Below are 15,600 nucleotides of genomic sequence, written 5' to 3' on the forward strand. Positions count from 1 at the left end.
GGTGTTTGATGATGGTGGAACAGGAATTTGCTGATTTCATGATCGATCTGTAATGATGAACAAGAATCGTTCTCTCTTATTAGCTTCCCCAAAACAGCTTTTGTGGTTTGTACTGCCCTTTCTGCTAATCCATTGCTCGCTGGGTGATATGGAGGACATAATATATGTTCAATGTTTCGCGCTTCGCAAAACTTTTTGAAGCCGAAACTATTGAACGGAGGCCCATTATCACTTACAATAGTAGTTGCAAAACCAAAAATGGTGAAAATGCTGTCGAGCTCATGCGCGACGTTATCTGCGTTTGTTTTGGACATCCTACGAATTTCTATCCAACGTGAATAAGCATCGACTAGTATCAAAAAAATTCGATTAAATTTATGAAAAAAATCAACGTGTACTCGCTCAAAAGGTTTCTTAGTTATAGGCCAATTTCCGTATACTCGTGGTGTTCTGTCAATTCCTAAGATTTGGCATTGTTTGCAAGATCCAACATAGTTTTCTATATCAGTTCCACACCCATCCCAATACAAGCACTTGCGAGCAATTTGTTTCATCTTTTGGATTCCACGATGATTAGCGTGTAACAATTGAAGAGATGGTATTTTAAGTGCGTTTGGGATTACTATCCGTTCGCCAAAAATAAGACATCCGGATTCTACATCTAGTTCATGCCGCTTTGCGAAAAAATGTTTCACTAATCTATCTTTTATGCTGTTTGGCCACCCATTTTGGACGTGATTTAAAACTTTTGAGAGAACCGTGTCTTCCATTGACTTTTCCGCAATAATTTTAGAGTTGATATTGATTTTCTGATCATCAATTAAGTAATTCAAACAATTGAATGAGCTTCGCCGACTTTCTTCTAAATCCGCCAAACTCATATCTTGGTCTATTGGCAATCTTGACAAGCAATCAGCTATTTGATTTTCTCTACCCGAAACGTGTGACAATTTGAAATCGAATATAGATAGCCGTAGGAAATACCTTTGTAGTCTTGTGGCAATAACAGAAGGTCCTCCCTTTTTATTATTGAATATACCCAATAAAGGTTTGTGATCCGTAATTATTGATACTTTTTGACCTAAAACGTATTTATAAAATTTTTCCATTGCAAAAACAATTGCCAATGCTTCCCTATGCAATATTGGATATTTCTTTTCAGCATTAGACAATCGACGAGAAATAAAAAATACAGGCATTTCCCTGTTGTTGATTTTGTGGCTGAGGATTCCAGAGATTCCATCGTCACTTGCATCGCATGTCACTGTGATGGGCTTCAACGGATCGAAATGTGTAAGTACTTGAGCACTACATATAGCTGTTTTGCTCAGTTCAAAAACGTTCTTACATTTTGCGTCCCAACACCATTTAGTATCTTTTTTTAACAGGTCGTACAAAGGTGAAAGAATTAAGCTCAATTTAGGAACAAATTTTGTATAGAATGTAATCATGCCGAGAAATGTTTTGAGTTGTGTTTTTGATTTTGGCTCTGGCACGGCCGTAATCGCCCTCACTTTCTCCGGATTAGGCGATACTCCCGCCTCCGACAGAATGTGACCCAAATATTTCACATGGGAAACAAACCATTTGCATTTTTCGGCATTTATTTTAACATTATGCTCTTTCAGCCTATTCAGTACGACTTTGATGGAAGCTAATAATTCTTCGTCCGTCTTTGCCCAAATCAGTATGTCATCGATGTAAGCCTGAACGTTGGGGATGCCTTGTAGAATTTTATCCATGACCGATTGGAAAATTGTGGCTGCTGGTTTTACTCCGAACGGTAATCTACGATACGCATACAAACCTTTATGAGTGTTTATTACCATTAACTTCTTAGAAGCTTCTGATACTACCAGCTGTTGGTATGCTCCTCTCAAATCGATAAGAGCAAAATTGTTTTGCTCCGCTCTTATTCGTAATCAACTCATCTATAACCGGGAGAGGGTAATGATGTGTAATAATGTGGGGGTTTATCGTTTTGGATCCATCCATACAAATTCTAATATTTTTTTTATTTGGTTTTACTACGACTACTATAGGCGATGCCCATTCCGCATACTCTACCTTCTCAAAAATGCCTTTAGACTCCAAATCATCTAAATGTGAACTCACCATTTCACGGTGTTTGAATGCTACAGTGTATGGCTTATGAACAATTGGTTTGGCCTGATCATCGATCCTAACGTCCACTATTACATTCTTAATTGGTTCGGTAAGATCATCATCGAACACAGATGCAAAATCTGATTTCAATTGCTTTACTGTGCGATCTCTTTTTGCCTCATGGAGAGAATTGAGCGAAAAAATACTTCTCCAGTGTGGCCAAATTGCATTAAGCCAATCTCTTCCCAAGAGAGATACAAAATTTTTGGGAGATTTGATCACCAAGAGTGGTAATGTTAAAACTCTCTCCTGCAGTTTTACTCGAACTATAATTTTACCCACTACACTCACAGTATCGCCGGAGATTACAAAAAAGTTTCGTCTGTCCTTCATTAGCGAACACTTACTAAACCTTTCTTTATATGTATTAAAAGAGCAAATAGTCGCGCATGCGCCCGTATCGCACTCCATCAACAAATTTCCCCCGTTTACATTCAATTCCACAAAAGCTGGTTTTGAGTCATCTGACTTACCTAACAACACGTTGTTCATGTAGTTAGATTGTTGCTCTTCATCTGACGGTTCTTCAACTGATTGGTCATCTTCGCTATCAGTTTCACCTGCTAAGCTCATCTTCAAATCTTCCATCGCAGCAGACAGCTGATTAATTCGATCTTCGAAGGCTCGTTTCCTATTCGAACCACTCCTTGGATGTTGTGCTCCATAACGCGGTTTCTTGGCCTTTGGAAACGTGCAGTGGTAGGACAAATGTCCTTTGTTGTAGCAGTTATAGCACACCGTGTCTGAACTGACTTTTTTGATTCCCTCCGTAGCTTGAGATTTCCTTCTGCGTTTTTCCACCCCATGCACTATCGTCAAATTTTCCCGGTTTCACTACATTCTTGATGCGCGCTGAGCTCATCGGTCCCACATAGTTCACATGTTCAACACATTGCTTAGACATTTTTCGCGACTCCTGAGCCGCTATCTCGATCGTCTTAGCCTTTTCCAGAAGTTTGGCTAGATTTAAGCTGTGATCTGCATCTCGTAACATCGACTCTCGCGTTTTATCATTTCTTATACCCGCAACGAACACCGACTGTACTAGTGTAGCCTCTGTTTCAGCACTAACACTACAATGTTCCACAATGTTCTGCAAATCTATAGCAAAATCATCTAGTGATTCGCCTTCTTCTTGCTTACGTGTTATTAAACGGTGCCGTTCGGCAAACACGTTTTTATTCTCTTCATGCAAAATTTTGAACTTTTCTACTATTTGCGCATATGTTTTATTCACAATGTTATCCGGTTTGAAGCTTCCAATAATACGATTGGCCGTTTCTTGGCCCACACTTGTGATGAACTCTAGCGCTTTCTCGTCATTAGGAGTTTTATTCAACGCAAAAAATATATCCACAGTTTGCAAGTACGAGCTTACATTTAACCCCGGCACATACACAGGAAATCTTCCTTTTGTTCTCTTCTCCATTGCACCAACCACTTTACTGCCACTTTCTTCAGCAAACGACATCTTACAACCACGCTACTACTGACACCACCGAAGTCGCGGAAAATACTCGCTTTAGCTCGCGAATTGAACACCCAACTATGTTCTTATCAATTTTTAACCTTCGTCGCCAGAATTGTTACGACCGAGAACTGATACGACTGCGAAATAGTACACTTGGCGTTTCGGAATCAATAGTTAGCATATACGTCTTTACCATAGGGCTTTCAACTTAACACTGAGTGCTATTCTTTATTTGGCTCTCGGTTGAAGAGATGAGCACATTTGCTCATCTCTCCTCTCAGAGTCGATGTTCCATGACTCGATATCGACTCATGGAACCATACTAAAAACAAAATTTCATGGTTGCTATGATGGTCCCTAGAAGCAGCTTTCCAAAGGATAGCTATTCCATGACTCGATATTTCCATGAGTCGATGGTCCCTTCAATATCGACTCCTGGAGGTTTCACTGTAGTAGTTCCTTTGGAAGTTGTTGTAGGAGTTCCTCCAACAGTTCCTGCAGGAGTTCCCGTATTAGTTCCTTCGAAAGTTTTTGTAAGATCTCCTGTAGAAATTCCTCCAGAAGTTCTTGTACGATTTCCTCCGAAAATTCCTGTACGAGTTTATTCGGATATTCCTATAGGAGTTATTTCGGAAGTTTCTCTGGTAGTTCCAGCAGGAGTTCCTCTGGAAATTCGCGTAGGTGTTCCTCCAAAAGTTTTTCTGGAAAATCTTATAAGAGTTCCTCCGAAAGTTCTTGTAGTGGTTTTCCCAGAAGTTCCTGAAGTAATTCCTCTAGTAACTTCTACCCGTAGAAGATACTCCAGAAGGTCTTCTAGTAGTTCCTCCAGAAGTTCCTGTAGAAGTTCCTCTCGAAGTTACTGTTGAAGTTCCTCCGTAAGTTTCAATAATAGTTCCTCCGAAAGTTCCTGTAGGAGTTCCTACGAAAGTTTCGAAAGTAGCAACTCCTCCGGAATTTCATTTAAGAGTTTCTTAGGAAGTTCTTGTTGAAGTTCCTTCGGAATTTCTTGTAGCATTTCCTTCGGAATTTCCTATAGTAATTCCTCTGTAAGTTGTTGTAGGAGTTCCTCAGGAAGTTCCTGTAGAAGTTCATTCGGAAGTTCCGATAGGAGTTCTTCTGGAAGTTCCTGTAAGATGTTCCTGCAGAAGTTCCTGTACGATTTCCTCCGAAAATTACTGTACGAATTTATTCGTATGTTCCTATAGGAGTTATTTCGAAAGTTTCTCTGAAAGTTCGTGCAGGAGATCCTCCGGAAGTTAATGTAATTGTTCCTTCAGAAGTTCCTGTAGGAGTTCCTTTGCTTGTTCTTGTAGGAGTTTCTCTGGAAGTTCCTTCAGGGGTTCCTCCAAAAGTTCATGTAGGAGTTCTTCTTGAAGTTCCTGTAGAAATTCCTCCGGAATTTTCTGTAGGAGTTCTTCCGGAAGTTCCTCAAGAAGTTCCTGTACGATTTCCTCTGAAAATTCATGTACGAATTTATTCGAAATTTCCTATAGGAGTTATTTTGAATGTTTCTCTGGAAGTTCACGCAGGAGTTCCTCCGGAAGTTAGTACAGGAGTTCCTCCAGCAGGTCTTGTTGGATTTTATCCAAAAGTTCCTGTAGGAGTTCCTCCAGAAGTTTCCGAAGAAGTTCAGCCAGAAGTTCATGTAGGAGTTTCTCTGGAAGTTCCTATAATAGTTCCCCTGGAAATTCTTGTAGGAGTTCCTCTGGAACTTCCTGTAGGAGTTCCTACGCATGTTCTTGTAGGATTTTTTCTGGAAATTCCTTCAGGGATTCCTTCGCAAGTTCCTGCTGGAGTTTCTGTTGTTCCTTCGAAAGCTCCAATGGGAGTTCCTCTGGCAGTTTCTGTAGAAATTCTTCCGGAAGTTCCTGAAGGAGTTCTTAGGGAAGTTACTGTAAAAATTCTTCCAGAAGTTTCTGTACGATTTCCTCTGAAAATTCCTGTACAAATTTATTCGGATGTTCCTATAGAAGTTATTTCGAAAGTTTCTCTGGAAGTTCCTGCAGGCGCTCCTCCGGAAGTTAATGTAGGAGTTTCTCCAGAAGTGCTTGTTGGATTTCCTCCTGTATTTCTTGTAAGAGTTCCTCTGGAGGTTGCCGTAGAAATTCCTCCAGACGTTTCTGTATGAGTTCCTCTGAAAGTATCTGCGAAAGTTCTTTCTAGAAGTTCTTTCGAAAGATCCTCTAGGATTTTTTTCCAAAAGATCCACTAAGAGTTCTTCTAGAACTTGCGGTAGAGTTTATCCCGAAAGTTTATCTCCGGAATCTTCCGGAAGTTCCTTTTGGATTTCTTCCGGAAATTTTATAAAAGTACCTCTAATATTTCATCTGGAAGTTCCTCACAAAGTTTCTCTAAGAATTACTTCACAAGTTCCTCTGTAAACTTTTTTAGGAGCTCGTTCGGATGCTCCTATAAATTTCTCCTGAAGTTTTCTATGGGAGTTCCGCTAGCAAACCTTCCAGAAGTTCTTGTAGATGTTTCTTTGAAAATTCCTTTGAGTTCCGCAACGAATTCATCTGGAAGTTTCCTTAAGAGTGACTTTAGAATTTCATCAATGACATCCTCCAGAAGTATCTCCAGTTCTGTAGTTCCTCCGGAGCTTTCTCTTATGTTTCTTCTGAAAATTCCTATGAGTTTCCTTCAGAGTTCCGCCACAAGTTTCCTAAGGATTTACTTCAGAATATCGAGTAGGAGCTCCTCCAGAGAATTCTTCCTGGATAGTGTTCTGGGAATTCGAAGGTTTGTCAAGGAGTTCCTCCTGAAGTTTCTCTAATTCTCTAATACTTAGCTCTTCACGGTTTCTTCTGGAAAAATCTCTAAAAGTTCCTCCGGAAGCTCACCTGAAAGTTTCTCTGCAAGTAATCTTAGAAATTCGAGCCCCGACACGAGTACTCCCTGAAGTTCAGCTAGGAGTTCCTCCAGATGTTCCACAAGAAATTCCTCTGGAAGTTCCGATACGGGTTTCTCCGAAAACTTTCCCAGGAGCTCCTCCAGAAATTAACCTATGAGTTTCTTTGACAGTTTAGCTAACAGTTTCTTCGTTCCTGTAGAAGTTCCTTTAGGTGTTCACCCGGAAGTACAGCTAGTAGTTCCTACGGCAATTCGTTTGAAAATTCTTTTAGAAGTTCATCTGAAATATCTTGAAAATTCCTTAAGAATTTGCACCTGAAAAAATAATCAGGAAGACCCTTGTACAAAACTCCAGGGGAATACGAGAATTCTGGAATGAATTCCCTAAGATGTTCACTGAAGAATTTCATTCAGGATATCCCCAGGACATATTATCCCTTACTCATTCCTGAAAAACAACTTCAAAATTCCTGGATGATTTTTGGGAATAATTACCTGAAGACCTTTTAGAGTACTTCTTTACAGGAAATCCAAAAGTAATTTCCTGAGAAAATTCTGACTTTACGCCCCGAAATGCCCCAAAATGATTCACAGAGAAAATCCAATAGGAAATGCTGAAGTAATTCTCAGGCGAGAAAAAATCGTGAATAATTGCTGTTGGAACTTCCAAAATTGTTGCTCTGGATTTTTTTAGAAAAATTCCCAAAAAATTTCACTGCAGAAATTACTGAGAGGATTCCTTATTAAATTCACGAAAGATATTTGTAAATAAATTTTGAAAAGGTCGCGAGGAATACTTGAAAGCATTCTCGGAGCGACGTTTGAAAGAATCTCGGAGGAGTTTTGAAGAAATTCGTAAAGAAACTAGCAGAGTAGTTCCTTGAAGCATTCCCGTAGTAATACCTGAAATTGTTTCCAAATGTTTCCATGAAGAATTTGTGAAGTAATTCGCTGCAAAGTTTTCTGGAATAGTTCCCAGAAAATCCCCGTAATGTTTGCTGAAAAAAAGCGACGGTTAATTCACGAAGTTATTTCAATGGTGCCCTTTAGAAAGCTCGGAGTGGTTCCTCGATAAATTATCGAAGGAATTCCTAAAGAAAATCTCTAAAGAAATTCGTGGAGTGGTTTTAAGAGAAAATCTCGGAAGAGTTTTTGGGTGATTTTTTAGAAAAATAAAGAGGAAATTTATCGATTTCCGGAACATACTCGTCAAACTCGTTCCGAAAATACCCATATTGCATAAGTTTCCATGGGTTTTTGCAAACCTCAAGTCACTATATTGCGCTCTGATCCATCATTTTGGATTCCAATATAACGTCAAACATCAATTTCCGACATCCTTTCAAACCTGCAAAACCATCCTACATAGAAACCGCGCTGATGAAATACGTTGTAGATTGGGGGATAGCTCTCAAGTAACATTGGTAGCTGAATAACAGCTTGTTCAACTAAAATTTTTATACAGCCTCTTTTCAGATGAATAAACTGTTATTGGGCGTTGATGTTCACGCGACTAACTTTAAAATTGATATTTGTCCTAGCTGTTACGTCTGTTTGTCTGTGCTATAGGTTTAGTGTATACATTAATACTAAATTTACTGTTATACTTTAGGCGTTTGCACCTGGGAGATTCTGATGCTTGGAGTTAAGCCCTTCCAAGGAATCAAAAACTGTGATGTGATTGGAAAGCTGGAGAACGGAGAGCGCCTCCCGTTGCCGCCGAACTGTCCCCCGCGGTTGTACTCGTTGATGTCACAGTGTTGGTCCTACGAGCCCCATAAGCGACCGAACTTCAAGAATATCAAGGAAGTTCTATAGTAAGTTTTATGAAGTGTTTGAATGAACTAGGAAAACTCTAATTTTTAACATTTTCTTTCACAGTGAAATACTCACAGAAGAACGGCATAGCGATTGCGAAACAATGCGTCGTGAGAATCGACGCGTTGCCGCTATGTCGTGGGGAGCAGGTGATGATGTAGCACCTCCCAAGCCAGCACGTGGTCCAATGGTAGGCGGTAAGTGTCTTAATTAAATTATATGATTTAAACTTTAATTATATTCCTGGCATGGATGCTCACTCATATAAATGAATCAATCTTGTTATTATCTTCAGCAGGCGACGGTTCCCAGCAGGGGCTTGGTGCCCCGCAGACCTACATCATTGCTCGAGATCCAGCCGTACTAGCAGCCCTGATGCGTGAGAACGAACAACGCGGAGTTAATCCATCGTCTTACACAACGCCCGCTTCGGTATTTAACACATTAGCTGTAGATATAGACCCTAGCGCACAAAATAATACTGATAACGTCACAATTCCGAAAGAACCTGTTGCTACGGGAAATATACCTCTTAAAACCGTTCCTCTGCCCGCTACCGAGCTGCTCAAACTCGATCCTGTCGTTGACGAAGCTAATAACCAAACCGACGCTATGCAATCCGAGCATAACTCCAGTGCTCCATCTTCACTGGAAGTTGAAAACCAAAATTCTCTCGTAACTTCACCTTCAACCAGTACCCTGGTGCCCTCTGCCGAAGGCGACGCCGTCTCCGAACCAACACCCAGTGGAACAGAAACCCTGGAACGCTATAAATGTCCCCAAGATCTCCAATCCTCAAATAATAACTCAATCCCCACTAACCAACCACTGCAAAATCCATCTTTCCCTATCCCCTGCGAAATCATCAACGCTCTTACCCAGCAAACCCATTCCATTGAACCAACCTACAAAGCGCTCCAGAAGAGTCAAGCCAACAGCATGAACCCAACGCAGATGAATAACAATAATTTTATGCATTCCAATGCTCCCCACCAGCAGCAACAGTTCTATGCAATGCATTCCCAGCAGCAGCCAGGTAACCTGGTGATGTACCAACAATACCACGCCCAACATCAGCAGCAGGATCAATACTTCCAGGTTGGTAGAGTTTTTGTTAACGGCATGTTTCAAGCGGGAAGAGATTGGTGAAAATGTTGGAATGTGCCTTGAAATTATGGGACTGCATGACACGATTGATTTATGTACCGGTGAAAAGAATCAGCATGGATAATATACAAGGGTCTTATAATATAATCGATATATAATATAATCGAAATCGAATCGAAATCGAATTGAAATCGAATCGAAATCGAATCTAAATCGAATCGAAATCGAATCGAAATCGAATCGAAATCGAATCGAAATCGAATCGAAATCGAATCGAAATCGAATCGAAATCAAATCGAAATCGAATCGAAATCGAATCGAAATCGAATCGAAATCGAATCGAAATCGAATCGAAATCGAATCGAAATCGAATCGAAATCGAATCGAAATCGAATCGAAATCGAATCGAAATCGAATCGAAATCGAATCGAAATCGAATTGAAATCGAATTGAAATCGAATCGAAATCGAATCGAATCGAAATCGAATCGAAATCGAATCGAAATCGAATCGAAATCGAATCGAAATCGAATCGAAATCGAATCGAAATCGAATCGAAATCGAATCGAAATCGAATCGAAATCGAATCGAAATCGAATCGAAATCGAATCGAAATCGAATCGAAATCGAATCGAAATCGAATCGAAATCGAATCGAAATCGAATCGAAATCGAATCGAAATCGAATCGAAATCGAATCGAAATCGAATCGAAATCGAATCGAAATCGAATCGAAATCGAATCGAATCGAAATCGAATCGAAATCGAATCGAAATCGAATCGAAATCGAATCGAAAATCGAAATCGAATCGAAATCGAAATCGAATCGAAATTGAATCAACCTATATTACGGGTTATTTCCGTTCGAATCAATCATGGAAAAGTTTATGTAGGATTCTTGAAACGTGCCTTGAATGTTAGGATTGTCAAATCTTTTCAAGTTAATTCTCATAAAAAGATTTGAAACCATATTTCAATTTCAAGAGACATTCCCGAGGAAGTTTTTTTCGATCTCATTCCCATTGTAGAAAATGTCATTAATCAAAATCTACTAAACCCATATACTAACCCGAATCGACATGTAGGTCCCTTATCAGCAGCAAATGTTCCAACAGCAGCAACAAATTGCAATGCAGCACCAACAGCCACAACAGCAAATGTCCAACTATATACAATACCCCGCACAATTTATGCAACCAGCCATGATCAAATCACCCCAAGAAGAGCAACAACAGTCGAGCAAGTCTCGAAGTCTGGAACGTAATGTTGGACAGAACCTAGTGTCGACCTACGCGGCCCGCATTAACTCCTTGGAGAGAACACGCCAGATGAGCTTGGAGTACGGTGCTGCGAAAGCTATGAGGTCCAACTCGTTAACCAGACAGTACAGTGGAGGGAACCAAATGGATTCGTATCCGGTGAATCACGGCGCTAGGTCAGCCAGTTTGGAACGTGGAGGTCAAATCAATCAAGGCTACATCAACCGTATGGGAAGTCTGGAGAGGAACCAGAATCAGGCGATTTTCTTGAGTAATTTGAAGGGTGGTAGCTTAGAGAGAAACCAATCGGCTGCCATCGTTAACGATATGATGACCAATAAGCCGTCTTACAAAGGTGGCAGTCTGGAGCGTAATCAGCACATCATGATGAACGCTGGTAGCCGGGGAGGTAGCTTGGAGAGAAACATGTCCTATCAGAACTACCGAAGTCCTGTATCTGCAGCACCGCGAGAGCAAGAACCTTTCCAAGAAGAAATTTACGATTTTGGAGGCGTAAATGTTAAGTCATGTGCTTCGATCGCTCTGAAGAAAAGCGTCGAAAAGGGTATTCTTCCGCCTAGTACCTTGATGTCTCCAGGGGGTCAACCAGCAGCAAATTTCTCTCTACCCCCGCCGTATAGCTCGGCACAAAGCACCAAATTCAGTGTCCAGCAGCAGCAACAACAGCAACAGCAAGCTCATCAACAGAATACGCCGCAGCGTGCTCTGTGGCAGCAACAGCAAATGTACCAACAGCAGCAACAACAACCTCCTCCCCCACCATATTCCGCAGTCAATCAAGGACAAATGTCTGGTGTTCCCATGATGGGCATCGCTTCCTCCCAACAAGTACAATTGCCACATCAAACGGCTTCAGCCATGAAGATCGGGATCGCTCAAAGTGTTGTCGCGCAGCAAATACCAATGATGGCCACGATGCCACAGCAGGTCTCGCTTCCTTTACAACAAGCGAATCCAAATGCTCCATCTGCAGGCGCCGTTTCACAACAGGTTTGCCAACTTGTTCTTCAGTGCTCGGTTTGATTTGAGTTAAATATCGAACTTCATTTCGTCGTTTGATTTCTCTATTTATTTTGTCATTTACAGTAGACGATGTTATCTGTATATTTTCGTATATTTTGTTACGGTTTCAGTTCCATTGCTGCTCTAAGCAGGGTGATCGTTTTATTTTCAGGTTGTTATACTACAAAGAATGCATGTTGTACCTTATGAGTTTATCAGTATCATTTTGCTTGCCTAGTTTGGTTTTAGTTGATGATTCGAAAGTACGACCACATGATATGACGATCATTTTCTAACGATATGCTTTACAAACGTCATCTACAGGTTCAAGAAACGCAGCAAATTCTCGAAGCAAAGTTACGAAAGCAACAGCAAGAGAGCGAAGTCGATTCCAAGTGGCTACAGCAGGAGGAGAATAATCTCAAGAAACGGCTCAGTTTGATCACATCCGCCGCTGGCGGCGCATCTTTCGATCAACAACCGCAGCAACAACAGGAATTGAACAACGGAAGTGGCTCATTGTCTGGCAGTTACCATTCGCAGCAAAGTCCACACTTCTCTCCGCAGAACACTATGTCGGGTCCGCAAAGTCTAGGCGATCATTATCCAACGACACCCAATACTTCAGATTCGAGGTAAGATCCAGATCAACTTTGTAGTGAAACTCAGCTAGACTAATAAGAATATTTCATTTCAGACCACATACCCCAGGATCCACCTCCGGTATGATCAAATCGAAGAGTTCGTCGATGGAGCGCTGTACCACGCCACTGTCTGGCGATGAAAAATTCGTGATCAAAAAGGTGGAACCAACGCGAACCATGCCGTTAGACCGAAGTGGCGATATCGTGTACATTGCAACGACCAGTGTAGTCAAGTCGATTATGGCCTTGAGCCAAGGCGTGGACAAGTCGCAGGCTTTCGACTATCTGGATTTGGTCAGGAATGTCGGCATTGAGCTGCGCAAGCTTCTCGGTGCCGTCGATCAGATCTCGGTTTCATTTCCAGCGCAGTGTCACAAGTATGATTTTGTTTATGAAAGATTTGGTGGTAGATAATCTAATTTTGTTTCTGTTATTTTTACAGGGAAGTAGAGATGGCACACAAAGTATTATCCAAAGATATGTTCGAGTTGGTGGCGGCTATGCGGTTAGCGCAACAATATAGCGAAACCACGCTTGATGCTGAATATAGAAAGTAAGTGAATTTGTTTTCAAGAAATTGAATTATCTGATACCTCATTTGCTTTGCCGAATAAATATGTCTCCGCTGAACTTGGTTGTGCAATGCACCACCGACGACTCTCTAAAACCAGCACATATTCTGCATTGACCACCAAGAAAGGCAACATCGACTTAACCCTCTAATACCCAACCCCGCCTTTAGACGGGGTACACTTTGGAATTTTGTGTATTTTTTCGTAGCTCAGAAATCAAAATTATTTTATTTGTGGCTTTAACCTTGACTCATAACATGCATATAAGAAAAAAAATTATGACTTTTAAAACTTTTTTCTATATTTGAAAATTCTTTGAAAAATTGTATTCCTATATAACCTTCAAATGCCTGGGGTTCATTTAACGTGTAATATAAAAATGCGAACCTTTTTTATTTTTCTACGATCAATCTATTACAGAAGAAGAGCTTGGTGGTATTAACATAATTTTAAACCTATTTTTCCGTTAATTACACGGAAAATAAAAAATATCACAGAAAAAAATTAAAAATTTCATATTTTTAAAAGCACCCTGAAAACTTAAATTTTTATTATTGCCAAAAATCAGTAACCAGAAGAGGCTTCAAGAAAAAATGAAACAGGATAGGGATGTTCAAAAATAAAAATAATAAAAATCAAAAACCAAAATTCACAAATTCGTGAATAAAAATAAATCATTGCCCAAAACGTGTTTAGAACGATTTTAGATAACGAAAAATGATATTTAGATCGAAAATAAAAATTTGGGTATTAGAGGGTTAAGTGAGAACAGTGTGGACAAAAGCCTAGACACTGTGACGACGGCAGGTACTAACCGCTTCAGTGCAACATGTGAGGTGACCGATAGCCGGGACTTATCGAGGCCATGGATCGGAATAGCAGGTAGCTGCTGAGCAACTCCATGTCATCATCGAGTTTGTTAAGAGCAAAAGCAATATCAGCAAAAACTTGAAAACAAGTTTGCTGAAATTGTGACAATCAGTCCTCGCTGCTAAGCAGGACAACGAGAAAGACAAGGCACAACTTGACCAGGTAGAAGGCGAAAGGGACACTAAGGGCCGATTTCTGCACCTTCGTTAAGGCAGTGAACCAACGTTTACCCATATGATTAAACCAGGTTTAAGGCCTAAGCGGTGGTGAACAAACCGCTTATAAGTCGTGTCAGACTGATATGTTTTCCTTCACAGGCAACGCGAATAGGTATATCTGATGATACTATTCGATACACGATGCGAAAGAGAGAAACGGTGGAGAAGCCAAAACTAAGCCTAAGGCCAAGAGAGCCGAGAAAAAAGAGCCTCGGGATAGCCCGAATCAGGCAATGCATCCACAGGCGCAAGGTAACAACAACCCGTGGATACGAGTCGGAAAAAAAGAAAGAAAGGAGAAAACCGAAACCGGAACCCAAGGAGAATGCTAAACAGAAAACAGCGAGACGTAGGAATTTAGGCGAGGCCCTCGTTATCAAAACGGAGGAAGCAAAATACGCCGAGGTTCTTAAGGCGTTGCGAAGCACGGAGAAGTTATCGCCATTGGGCACAAATGTGCGGAGCATGAGACGGACTAGGATTGGTGCAATGATCCTAGTCTTGAAGAAGGACGCCAAGCAAAAGGGTGCAGTCTATAAGCAACTGGCACAAGAAGTACTTGGCGACAAGGTTGATGTAAGATCCCTTACTGCTGAAGCGACTCTCCAGTGTAAAAATCTGGATGAGGTCACCGATGCAGCGGAGGTCTCGGCTGCCATCAAACAGCAGTGTGACATCGACATAGCCCTCAGATAGGACCCGCAGGGCACCCAGGTGGCGGCAATCAGGCTGCCGGTCCCAGAGGCCAACAAAGCCAAAACTTGGGCATACTCACGGTAGGCTAGTCGGTTTGCCGGCTGAGCATACAACAGCCTCCTGAAGTTTGCTTCAAATGTTTCGGGAAGGGCCATAAGTCGTGGAATTGCAAGGGTCGCGACAGAAGTAAGATGTGCAGAAACCGCGGCACCGAAGATGATTCATGAAAGGTGTGAAGCTCAGAATCGATGTTGGCAAGCGGGAGCCCCACGAAAAACCTTTCATTCTTTTCTGACGTTACTATAGGAGTGAGGCGTCAAAGTTGTGCCATGCCTACTAGATCGTTTGATGTTCAATCCGCTGCTACATTCTCGGATATCTTTCAACAGGCTTTTGATTGTCAGCCATCATAACAGGGTTGGAAGACAAGATCTTTGACAATGTTCATTCAGTACCACACAAAAGGTAAATCTACTCTGGACACTATCCAGTCGATTGTTCAGACAGCTGAGGTCAATCGAGCATAAAAGGAGCGGCATCCGTTACTGCGCAGCTGTTACTCTGGATGTAAAGAATGCGTTCAATAGCGCAAGCTGGGAAGCGACAGCCCACGCATTTCACCGCCTCAAGGTACCGGTGCAGTTGTGTAGGCTTCTAGAAAGCTATTTTTATGGTAGGATTCTACTGTATGACACAGAGGAAGGACAGAGAAGCGTTCGAATTACCACGGAAGTACCTCTAGGTTCAATCCTGGGCCCGCTGTTATGGAATGCGATGTACGATGACGTACTGAGGCTGCCCCTTCCGACGGGTGTTAATATTGTTGGTTTCGCCGACGATATCACCTTAGTGGTCTATGGTGAATCGATGGAGGAAGTAGAATTGACAGCAGCGCACTCTATTTTCAT

The 15,600-nt window shown here is 41.4% G+C and overlaps 1 protein-coding gene across 11 annotated transcripts in view; it reads left to right on the plus strand.

Moving 5' to 3' along the window:
• LOC5565233 (focal adhesion kinase 1) overlaps positions 1 to 15,600 on the plus strand; it is a 322,375-nt gene that overhangs the window by 304,610 nt on the left and 2,165 nt on the right. For 9 of the 11 annotated variants that reach the window (XM_021849317.1, XM_021849314.1, XM_021849307.1 and 6 more), the window contains 6 exons: positions 8,100 to 8,304; positions 8,369 to 8,502; positions 8,601 to 8,737; positions 12,017 to 12,327; positions 12,390 to 12,713; positions 12,779 to 12,889. In XM_021849317.1, the coding sequence (XP_021705009.1) occupies positions 8,100 to 8,304; positions 8,369 to 8,502; positions 8,601 to 8,737; positions 12,017 to 12,327; positions 12,390 to 12,713; positions 12,779 to 12,889 (1,222 nt within the window). The remainder of the gene's footprint in view (positions 1 to 8,099; positions 8,305 to 8,368; positions 8,503 to 8,600; positions 8,738 to 12,016; positions 12,328 to 12,389; positions 12,714 to 12,778; positions 12,890 to 15,600) is intronic. The other 2 variants (XM_021849315.1, XM_021849313.1) reach the window with 1 other exon arrangement.

The sequence above is a fragment of the Aedes aegypti genome, chromosome 3 (genome assembly GCF_002204515.2).
Source record: "Aedes aegypti strain LVP_AGWG chromosome 3, AaegL5.0 Primary Assembly, whole genome shotgun sequence".
Lineage (NCBI taxonomy): Eukaryota > Metazoa > Arthropoda > Insecta > Diptera > Culicidae > Aedes > Aedes aegypti.